Source organism: Protopterus annectens, chromosome 8.part0, assembly GCF_019279795.1.
Source record: "Protopterus annectens isolate FY-2018-M chromosome 8.part0, PAN1.0, whole genome shotgun sequence".
Lineage (NCBI taxonomy): Eukaryota > Metazoa > Chordata > Ceratodontiformes > Protopteridae > Protopterus > Protopterus annectens.
This window is the reverse complement of record NC_056741.1, coordinates 1,319,305,718-1,319,317,824: the sequence shown is the minus strand read 5'-3', so window position 1 is coordinate 1,319,317,824 and position 12,107 is coordinate 1,319,305,718. Positions and strand designations below refer to the sequence as shown.

The 12,107-nt window shown below is 44.1% G+C and overlaps 1 protein-coding gene across 1 annotated transcript in view; it reads right to left on the bottom strand.

The window, feature by feature from the left end:
- CHEK1 (checkpoint kinase 1) overlaps positions 1 to 12,107 on the bottom strand; it is a 416,400-nt gene that overhangs the window by 187,025 nt on the left and 217,268 nt on the right. Inside the window, exons 9-10 of the mRNA XM_044080846.1 lie at positions 7,563 to 7,671; positions 4,274 to 4,451 (exon numbers count right to left, since the gene is read on the bottom strand). Of these exons, the coding sequence (XP_043936781.1) occupies positions 4,274 to 4,451; positions 7,563 to 7,671 (287 nt within the window). The remainder of the gene's footprint in view (positions 1 to 4,273; positions 4,452 to 7,562; positions 7,672 to 12,107) is intronic.

Here is a 12,107-nt window from a genome sequence, read left to right as displayed (position 1 = left end):
TAGTTAGGAAAACCTTCTATATCACCCACCTGATCATGAAGGGATTCACATCTAGATCAAGGGAGGTCATCGTCCACCTGTACTCATCACTTATTAGACCTATGATTGAGTACAATGCCCCGTTCGGAATGTATCTGACCAGACACCTGCTGCAGCTTGAAAGGCCCCAAAGTTCCTCACCAAAAGGATAAAGGGTCTCAAAAATATGTCTTATGCTGCCCGACTGAAAGAACTCCAGCTCTATTCAGTCTCATACCGCTTGCTCAGAGGTGACCTGTGCCTGACATATAAGGCCATGTCAAACCCAGATTTGATGAATATGCTTCACCTCAAAAAATCTAGATCCCTCAGAACCACAAGGGCGGGAGACTTAAACCTTGACACGGTTATAAATAGAACGTGCTGGAGGGACAGATTCATCACCCAGAGACTCCCTATGCTGTGGAACAAAATCCCGGTACATGTGAGGCAGAGCACCTCTCTGGCCTTGTTCAAGAGGAATCTTGACCAATGGATGGGAGATTGCAGATATACCCCAGGGATTACTTGTGTCACTGCTTGACAGAGGCACAGCAAAATGATAGGCATAGTTTTTATTCAAACTAAAGGGGTGGCGAAAGCCACATAACTATGGGCTAGGCTTATAAATGCCCTTGGGCAGATAGCCTAGTATGAACCTATGAACCTATGAACGGTTTTGCCAAAAAGAGCAGAACCATCAAAGGGGGCATTCGCGAATGACGCCTTAAGGGGTTCTGAGAAGTCACAATGTCGGAGCCAGGCTTGTCGCCTCATGACCAGGCCGACTCCGCCAGCTCTAGCGGCTCCCTCAGTGACGTGAGACAAAAGCCGCATAGAGGTGTTAGAAATGGACCGTAGAGTGGACATTCGGGAGGAGTACAGTTGTTTGTCTCCTTCCGACATGGAATCTGGGGGGGGGGGCAGCGTATTCTTTGATCAGATCCCTCTGCATCCGGATGACGTGCGCCATATAGTTCAGCGCCCTCATCGAGAAGGTTGCTGAACTGAAGGCCCGCTTCCCAAGGCGGTCCATCGCACAAGACTCCTTGCTCGGTGGGTGGACCGTGGGGCTCTCCTGAGCCAACTCTCTCGATGGCCGCCACCACCAACATGGCATCCACCGGGGGGACCTCTGCTCCAATTTCTCTCTGTGGGGGCACTCAAGATCCTGTCCGGACGCTTGGGGACTGGCTCTACAGTGTCCGGCTCCCTCCAAGCCCTGGTGGCAATAAGGTCCACCAGGGGGTCGGGGGAGCACACCCAAGAGGTAGATGGCCCTGCTTTGAACGCCTCTAGAATACGGACTCATCGGAGGAAGACTTGGGGGCAGACCAACCCCCCTGATCCTAAGCATTTCCATGATGTCTCCAAAGGAGATATCCTCGGGGGGTGACCTTGGGGAGCCTTCCCCTTCATCTAAGTCCGTATCTTCCGTAAGGGACTCGGGGGAGTCCACGTGCCTCCTCTTACACTTAGACTTGTGAGGAACCTCCTCAGGGGGGGGGCTGTCCGAGGAAGTCTCACCAGCAATGTCATGTTCCGAAGGAACATCCCGAGGCGCTGAAGCAGGCTGCCCCAAAGGCCGGGTGATGGGAGCCTGGACCAGCTGAGAGGGAGTGCAGGGGGGAGCCGAAGCCAGGACCGGAGGTTCGGATGCACTCAACAGTGCCCTCTCCACTGCAGCGAAAGCAGAGGGGGAGACGCCCTCGGTAGGATCAGAGAGTCTACTCCCACCCAGTCCGAAGCGGGGACCGGACCCGGGCCCGAGACCATCGGATTCGAAAGACCCGCGTGATCCGACAGGGACGGAGCCGAATGCACACCAAATCCCACGGATCCAAAGCTCGGGCCACGGCTCCGAGAGGTCGGATCCGACAAACTCGAGGGAACAGTCGGAGCCGAAGTACCCAGCACTGTCGGCTCCGACCCACCTCCAGATCCAACGTGGCTCGGCTCCGAACCCGGAAAACGGGTCGGAGAAGGTGCGATTGGAGCAAAGAATGGGGTTGAGCTCCCTCTCGGAGGGGGGGGAGGCAAGAGCACTCCCATCTGCAGCTGGGCCTGGATGAACCTCATCATCCGGTCCATGTCTGCATCCGACATGCTAAAAGTGGACCTTGAAGAGGCCACCGAGGCAGGCCTGGAGAGTCACCTCGATGACCTCGATGAGGACCGGGTCACCCCCTCCTCGGGTCCCGGAGAGAAGCAAGGGGATCGGATCCGAGGAGGAGGTGATCCAGAAACCCTGGAGGGAGAAGCCTGTTTGGCAGGCGGGGCCGAGGAGGAGTCTTCGGCCCGCTGCTTAAGGTGCTTCTCTCTCCGCTTGTCTGTCTTGGCCTCCCTCTCCTCCGTAGCCGAAGCGGGAGGTTGAGTCCCGACCGGAGGGAGGGGGGCAGGAGTGGCCACCACCGAGGGCTGGATAGTGGCCACAGAAGTACCGGAGTCCGGAGCCTGATCTGGGGGCAAAAGGCCCGCCAGAATCAGCTTCGTCCTCCGGTCCTTAAGTGCCATGGGGTTGAACGCCGTGCAAATCACGCATCCAGAGGTGTTCAACCCCCAAGGCACCTAACGCACCGAGTGTGGCCATCCGCTGGTGAAAGCTTATGGCCACACTCGGTGCACTTAGAAAAAATGGCTTTAGGGGCCTCAGACATTTTAAAAAGGAAAACACACTCACTAGGCCCCTAAACACACACCACACACACACACACACACACACACACACACACACACACACACACACACACACACACACTATGACCAGTGAGGAAGGGAGGAGAAAAGGATCACAAAAAAAATAAAATTTAGTTGGCTAAAAAGGGCTATAGGGTACCTAATCACTCACTCTCACTCACAGCAACAGAAAAAAAAGGAAGAAATTTAACAATTTTTCTCTCACAAATTTCGATCCACCAGGAGCTGTAGTTTGAAGTGCGGCAAACTAGATCTGGGGTCAGTCAGGGTTGGCAGGGGATTATGGGTAAAGGGAGGAGCTAGAAGCTCGGATCTATGCTGTGGTAGAAGTTGCCGGCTCGGATCCGAGATCGGATCCGTATCCCAAAGTTTGCTGACAAATGAAGTGCCTACTTCAGATCCCTCGTTCTTCAAACAGCTAACTGCGAACAAAACCAATTCCAAATATGGTGATACACCCTCAAGTTCATATGTAACCAAACAGGCCACCAAATAGCCTGAAAGTAATCCAGCAACATCCTTCAAGTATCAAACCAAAATGCTTCTCTACAAGAACACATTCAAACTAAAATATCACTCTGTTCACTTAATTTTATATTGTCTACTCTCAGCACAACTGTAAAGTATTATAAATGGTTGCCATCTGAAGCGTAACTAAACAATATGTACAAATCTACACAGCTAAAGATAACTCTGATGTCATCCACATCTCTTACAAATCAGATTTGTGTACTATTCAAGTATAGACGGTTAATACCTGCCCCCTTATATCAAAACACATTCAAGTTAAAACGTTTTGAGTTAATCATGTGCAATTGATATAAAGTATATCTTATACAGCTGGGTGCTATTATTTACCACAGTAATGGATGATGCTTAAAATATTCAAATGGTATTTACCAGTCAACTAATTAAAATGTAATGTTTTAGTTCGAAGAAAATGTCTCCAATGTATTGATTAGTTTTCAGAAAAATGTCCTGCGTATGCAAAGTTGTCTAATACCACACTTATAATGTGATGTTTCACCGCAAACAAAAATCTGCATAATAATGTAATGTAGTGTTCCATTTCTAAAACGGAACACAAGCCATGTAAATTGAGGGTCTTTCACCATCAGGTCCCTGCTGAAAAAAGGCGGCTCCAAGCAGAGTTAAAGTACAAAAATATACATAAAAATAACTAAATGAAACAGTGCATTTAAAACCTCAAAACGCAATGGGTAGTATAATGGAAGTCATTATACATTAAAAAAATAATTGCTTCATGTTTTCAAAGGAAGCTGCAAGTTTCAGTGTGGCAAGACATCATTACTAGAAATGCGGAAATATAATCAAACATAGTGTAACACATTCAGCCACATACACAATGTATCTTTAATAAGCAAAGTAACTTTTGATAAGCCCAAATGTGTCACTCATATATAAAAACAAAATCCGTACTCAGCACTGTACATTTTTGAAGATTGGTCAGATACAGTGTTGTGAGAAACTTTACATGGTGATTATAAAAATCTAAGTAAATTTGACTACTAACAAAATATTTGAACTTAGAAGTTACCTGTGAGGACCCCGGTGTGCCTAGCAGCTGGCTACTAAGAAGCATGTGATCTGGACAAGCTGGCTGCGAGAAGCTAATCCCTTGCACCAGTTTATCAATACAAGAATGACTACTCTCCCAAGATGAAAAAGCAGTCCGAGGCTCTGGTTGTGAACTGGAGTACTTTATCCTCTCTTCACTAAAACACAAAACAAAAAAAGGCATCAAATAATACATCATAGTCTAATTACACAGCACACATTCATTGCTACATATATTTTCTCCATTAATGCAAATGGTGCGCACTAATGGGGACTTGAATACAAATCAGTCTAGACTGAAGCCATGCAAAACACATCTGAAATGGTATACTACACACTCAAGTTTGCTTTTTTTCATGGATTTTCTTCGTCTATATAAAATCACGGAATGACTAATGTTTTATATAAACGTGTTGCAACATTCTACAGCTACCTTTAGATTTACTGCTACAGACTGGAAATGTTTCAAGGGACCCAATAAACTTGTATGGCATGATTTATTAACAAAAAGGGAATGGGCTTTGAATTGTGAGATGGGGCGTTATTTCCTCCAGGTTTAAATTATGCATTTTGATTGGTCCTAAAAAAAAAGGGGTGTGTATATTTTCTCATATATATTTTGTGTAAGGGTTGATGAATTTTTGTGGCAGTAAGGAAGGCTTGGGCTGAAACCAGTTTGCAGTTGATTGCCCTGCACTGTTGCCTTACGTGCACAGCATTTGGGGCCTTCACATTACACACTCATGCAAAACATATCTGAAATGATTATTGTTTTGGTGAACACCAAAACAGAAGGTCAATTCTTTTGTTATGATCAAGTACACAATTTTTGCCCTGCAAGAGAGAAGTTTAGATACACAGCTCCTAAACTGAGTAACACACAAATATGATGATTCTTTTCCTTTAAAAATCAACATCAGTTTCATACACCAAAATACAGCAAGCAAAGCATCATTGATTTTCAAAGACCAAAGCACCAAAACAATGGTTTATTGTAAGAGGAAGTCTCCCTGCACCTCCACATCCCACAGCTACATATACTAACTCAGACAAATTTCACAATACCAGTAAAAGGGAAAATTTGCTTACCCTTGGCATTCCATGACTTTGTCCATGTTAGGGATTCTATGTTGCTCAACCTCTTCACTGATCAAACTGCACACAGCAATTATGAATCAAAAACCGGCATTTGACAACAGGAGAGGAAGCCACACAGATGTACACAGCAGCATATGCCCAGCAGAGGCACAATATGCAAAAACAGCACATACAAATAAGAAAACTGCAACTTGGCAAGCTACAGTACATCAACAGAACAGCACAAGCGGTTTAAAATTAAAGGCCAAGTATACGACTGTAATGACTGTTGAGGTGGCAGATAATATATATTTAAAAAGCAGTATAAAGGCAAAACCTTCTCTACTAGTCATTACAAATCTCAAAAACCTATTGTCAGTGACAAGTTGAATACGTGTATTTTTCTTTACTAATTTAATAAGTTGCTTTTAAAGAGAGATGTGGGTGAAAATCTATTAAAGTCAGTTGCATGTGTTGTTGCTATTTTAAAGTCTTGTTGATTTTTATACAGTATTTGCTGAGATTCTGCACTTTTTAAGCTTAAGTGACCTAAAGTTGGACAGCTTTGGTCTGCACCACAGTTGAAATAGAGGGTTGCCTGGCTTCTTCTGTGCTTAGATTCACTGAAGAAACCTAAGACTGCTCTTGTGATTGCCCAGAGGGGTAGTTTGCTTTGTTCATGGATTTTCTTTGTCTGTATAAAATTATAGCATTTACACAACTGGCTCATTTACACAAAGCTCACCAATGTTTGTTGACCACGCAACTGAAACAGTGCTTTTTGCTGACATCCAGCTGCATCCTAGCCAGAAAAGTACTTTAACTGCTGCACTGCACTTCTTGCTATCTTAAAGTCTTGTTGATTTTTATACAGTGTTTAACATTTGTTAAACGGGAAAGTCTGACTCGGAACAGAGCCAATTTTCAGTGGAGGCCCAGGGAGAAATGCTCCAGACATGCATCTTTGTAATGTGGGAAGAAACTGAGCACCCGGAGGAAACCCACAAGAATGCAGGGACATAATGCAGACTCCACCCAGAAGGCACTCCAGCCGAGAATCGAACTGCAGAACCTCTTGCTGTGAGGCGACAATGCTACCACTGTGCCATCCCAGTATTGTCCCAGCGTGCAGTGTTACTTACTAAATTTTTAAACTTAAGTGCTAAAAAGTTGGAGAAGTTTGGTCTGCACTCTAGTGAAAGCAGAGGGTAGCCTGGTCTCTTCTCTGCTTAGAGTCACTGAAGAAACCTAAGACAGTGCTGTTGCGATTGACCAGATGGCTATTTTCTTCTGTTTTATTTTATTTTCACCTGTCTGTATAAAGGCTGCTCATTGTGCAGTGGTAGCTGGCAGTGCTTTGTATAGATGCAGGTACTTAGAATCTCAATTTTCCCTATAAAACCAAACTCTGAAATTTCATTACTTAGTTGCCCAACTAGCAACTGGTTTGCATATAAAGGAGCACTGTCACATGAGTTTAGACCTTGAGAGCACGGTGGATGTCTGTACCGAATACAGTTTTACTACTGGGACTTCAGCCCCAGAGGTCCTGATACCAAAACCACCTTCCATAGCTCAGCTCCCTTCCCCCTCCAGGCCTGGTGGATATCCTTCCTTTATGGATTTTGGGATGTTCCCTGTGTAAAACTGACATTTGCCAGCTCCATTTTAGATTGTTCTGGCTGCTGTTCTCAGCTAATGTACATTTTTTTTTGCATCAGTAGTATGCAGTTGTGTGTAATATGGAGGAATTCCAGATGATTACACTACTTAAGTATGGATGTGTAGTATTACAAGTATCTATACTCAAGACACGAAATGTGAAATGACCATGCATGTCCCAGTGCACTCCAGCATGAGCAACCATTACGCATCTGTTCACTCCAAGACGTTGTAGCTTGTACAATGCAACAGCCTCAACCCACCTTCTGGCAATAGGGCATTTCAGCAGTGGCAAAAAACCTACCCCTCTCCCAGACAAGCAGGTGACAGCAGCTACCTAAGGGACAAGGACATCAGTACAGGCCATACATCTAAGAAATTTGGAGAATGACACTGACAGGCATCTGGTAAGTCTTATGATAAAAGTCTGCTTCAAAGGTACCCTAATAGAACACCCAAGTCATTTCCAAAAGCACTAATGCAGCCCATAACTATGCCCATGTAGCCCCTAAATATCCCAATCCTCTTACCTATAGGCACTTGCCATTGGAGAGAGGTCCATATCAGACCGGATCTGCTTAGAGAACGTGCCTGGAGAGTCACTGGGTCCACCTGATAATGCTCGAATTCGTTTCACACCTGTGATATAAAGAGAAAGGAGAGTACAGACACATCAGAAGAACAAAAAGTGAAGGTCTAAACACACCTGATCTACTAACAGCACAAACAGTGAATTCACCTGAAAAGGGAAAAAAAATGAAAAGCAGACTAAGTTTTGCAAAGAAAGCAATCTTGGATGGTAACCCACATATCATATGAATCTGTATACTACTGTATAAACTATACTGGCATGTTCACCTTTTGGATATTAAACTTCATTTTCCCCTTTTTCTCTTACTGAGAGGACTTCTTCTTTCGGCTTTTTCCTGGTTAGGGGTCGCCACAGCGGATCATCTGTCCGCTCATGATTGGCAGTGGAGTTTTACGGTGTTGAGTTGCCAGCCCGGCGCCCAACCTTCCACAGAAGGCACACACACGCACGCACTCACACCTAGGGCCAATTTAGAGTGTCCAATCCACCTACTGCATGTCTTTGTGATGTGGGAGGAAACCGGAGCACCCGGAGGAAACCCACGCGACCACAGGGAGGACATGCAGACTCCGCACAGAAGGCACCCCAGCCAAGAATCAAACCAGAGATCCTCTTGCTGTGAGGTGACAATGCTAACCACTGCACCACCGTGGCCGCCCTTCTTACTGAGAAGACTAGGATCTAGTTAAATATGCTGCCAATAAGTAGCTGCTTGCCAGGATGATGACACAGGTTTGCAATACTCCTGACTGTCAAATAAAACTCAGATGGGTGCTGACAAAAGACATTGTATTGTTGTAATGTTCTCCTCCCATGTCTTGAAGAGACAGAAAAGCTCCATAGAAGCAAACAAATTGGGCAATGTTAGTGATTGTGCTAAATGTCAAAGAGAATGAAGGGAAGTGAATACAAAAAAAATCTATATAGGTTCATAGGTTGGTACTAGGCTATCGGCCCTAGGGCCTATGCAAGCCTAGCCATAACAATTCCCTGGATATTTCTTCCCACAATATTTACTTCTCCGGGCCCCTGTCTAGCAGGGTGACTGATATGATCCCCGGGGTGAATTTCCTATCTCCCATCCAATCATCAAGGTTCCTTTTGAAGAGGGCCAATGAGGCGCTCTGCTTGATATGTATGGGCAGTCTATTCCAGAGTATGGGGAGTCTCTGGGTCAGGAACCTATCCCTCCAGCATGTTTTGTTCATTGTGATGACAAGGTTTAGATCCTTGGAGCGTGTGGCTCTGAGGAATTGGGATTTCTTTAAGTGGAGCATGTCCAACAGCTCAGGGTTTGACATGGCCTTGGATGTTAAGCAGAGATCACCTCTGAGTAGATGATATGCCGCAGAGTATAGCTGGAGTTTTTTTTAGACGGTCAGTATATAGCATCTGCTTTAGGCCTGTGATTCTTTTAGGGAGGTATTTCTGTGGCCTTTCCAGCTGTTGCAGATGTCTTGTAAGGTACATACCAAACGGGGCATTATACTCTATAATGGGTCTAATGAGGGATGAGTACAGTGGGACAATGACCTCTTTTTTTTCTGGATGAAAAGCCCTTCGTGATGAGGTAAGCCACACAGAAGGATTTCTTGACTGTTGTGGCAATGTGGTTATCGAAAGTGAGACTACTGTCCACCTGTGTCCCTAAGTCTCTCATCACACTTTCGATGTTTAGTGTCCTGCCACCTATGTGGTAATTCATGGGTATGTGTTTTTTTCCAAAGGGGATAACTATACATTTCTTTGCATTAAGCTTGAGCCCATGGCTCTGGCACCAGGCATGTTTCTGTAAGGCCCTTTTGTAGAATATCCACATCATTTGGGGATTCAATAATGGCTCCCAGTTTGCAGTCATCTGTAAACTTTGTTAGCCAGAGTCCTTTAGTGTTGGCCTGTACTTCAGAGAAGTAGATACCAAACAAGAGTGGTCCCAGGACTGAACCCTGAGGTACTCCACTTGTCGGGAGCTGGATTTGGAGTCGGCTACTTTTACAGTCTGGGAACTGGATTTGGAGTCGGCTACTTTTACAGTCTGGGTTCTGTCAGTAAGCCAGTTAGCAACCCATCGAGTGATGTAGGGATTTATGCCCAACTTAGTACGTCTATCTATGATTCCAGAGTGGGGGATGGTGCCAAAGGCCTTGGCGAGGTCCAGATAGGCTGTGTGGACTGCCTTACCCTCGTCCACAGCTCTGGAGACTGATTCGAAGAAGTCAATCAGATTCAGGAGACAAGATTGGTCCTTCACAAACCCAGTGTTTGAAGGTTGCCAATGTCTTTGTTTATAAGTTCCATGATAATGCGTTCCATGCCCTTGCAAATCAGGCTTGTCAGGCTGATGGGACGGTAGTTCCCGGGATCCAAGGTGGATCCTCCCTTGTGGAGAGGGATAACTGTAGCTGTGCGCCACTCAGTGGGCACGAAGCCTAAGGTATGGCTATGATTAAACATGACACTTAGGTGAGGTGCCAGTTCATTTTGTAGTTCATGTAGTACACAGCCTGGGATGTCAACTGGTCCCATGGATGCGGAATGCGGTTTCTACCTGTGTGGCCGTGATTATCGGAATTTGGCAAACTTCTGGTATTGAGATGGGCACTTTAGGATTGGCAATATCCTTGGGATCAGTATATTTAATGCCATTCGGTTGTAACTCAGAGCAGATCTGAGCACTGCCATTTAGATTCTTGACATAACTATAGAATGCTGCCATTTAGATTCTTGACATAACTATAGAATGCAACGAGAACAAGCTGTGGAACACACAGCAGCTTCAGTTAAATTATAAATATATTTACTGTTTCAAGGTACAATATAATATGCTAACAAACTAAGGGAAACAAACACCCAGTTTTCTGTTTTTGTTCCTCTAGTTGTATGTTTCCCTTTTGCCCAGCAATTCTTTGGGGAGCTGCATACTGCAAACACTGCCCACTCAATCCCCCTCATAACAGTGACAGCTGGATGGCAGATCTCAGAGGCTGTCACACTAATGGGCAGGGGATTAGTTATTTATTTCGTTTCTGCTCATTAATTAGACAGGTCTTCTGGAAGGAAACCTGTTTTTAAAGGAGACTCACAGAGAAAATCTCCAAATACAATTTAAAAGGGTATTTACGACTGTGTGAAAGTACATGTAATACAAGCAGTAATACAAGTTATAATGTACTAAGGAGAAATGTTAAACACTGCAATAGATTTAAATACAAACAATTATCAAAATAAAAAATATATATAAATCCAGCAATATCAATACATATTGGGAAACAGAGAAGTATGCAATACTAGAAAAAAAGGAAACCTAGGCATACCCTAGAAGAGTTCTCAACATCTGTTATCAATGCAGCATTAGTGTCATATTCAGAAATATCAATGCAAACATAAAACATGACAAAAAAAAAATCCTGTTCTATGTAATGCGACAGTCTTGCTCCCCTCTCTCTTATGCCTGACACTCATGACATCTAGGTGGATGCAAGCTCATGCTTCCACTCTCTCACTGCGTCTGCCTTATCTGTTCCTGAGCATTAATAAAACCAGACACAGCAACTTAACAAAACAAGAGTTCTTTCTCGGGTAATATTTATCTTCCAGTGTAGTTCTGATCTAGATTGTCTAAAATTCTGTATTACTTTCACATTACTCAAGGATTAATTGACTCTGCGCCAAACTTTTCAAAAATATTCCCAATTATCACAACATAATCTAAACTAAACTATTTAGAAGTTGTCATAGCCCATTTGGGTTCTACAGAGGAGTTCTGCAGTGACGATCATTCTCCTTATTAAACATTCTTTTGATTGAATATACAGGACCACAGATTCAGGCTAGGATGCACTATGGTCAGAAGGAAGTCAGTAACTTTTGGAAATCTGGAGGAAACTCTCCTCTGAAAAAAATGGGATCTGTGCGAAACTAATGAGGTAGTGTGCTTGCTCTGACTTGCTTTGATATCTGTAAACATGAACAAAAATGTACCATTAAATCAAGAAATACACACAAAGAGAACATGAATTGCCCTAATCTCCAAAAAAATGTGAAACAAATTGTAAACAGATATGCTCCCTTCTTGATTCAGCCTCCCTCTCTCAGATGGTAACTAAGAAGAAGAGAGGATGACTTTTCTAGCACTTATCTGATGCACTTGGACTACACAAAAAGTGCTGAGATGACACTTGATAAATCATCCTATAAGGATGGAGCCAGACCCCTTTAGTCAGCAGGCATGGCAAATCATCTGTGGGATACCCTGCAAATAGGTATTCCAAAGAATGACCCAACTTCAAGAGATGTATCTCCACCCATGACTTTGGTCAACTCTCTCACCCCTCAGATGCATGGACACTGGTGGGATACGAGTAAACAACTCAAAAAAAAAAATCTCTTCAAAGAAGCCTCCTGCACCTGGTTTAGAAATTATAGTAATTTGACTTATAGCCTCCTAATGTGTTTTTTTTTTTTACGAATTTTTAACCTTTTT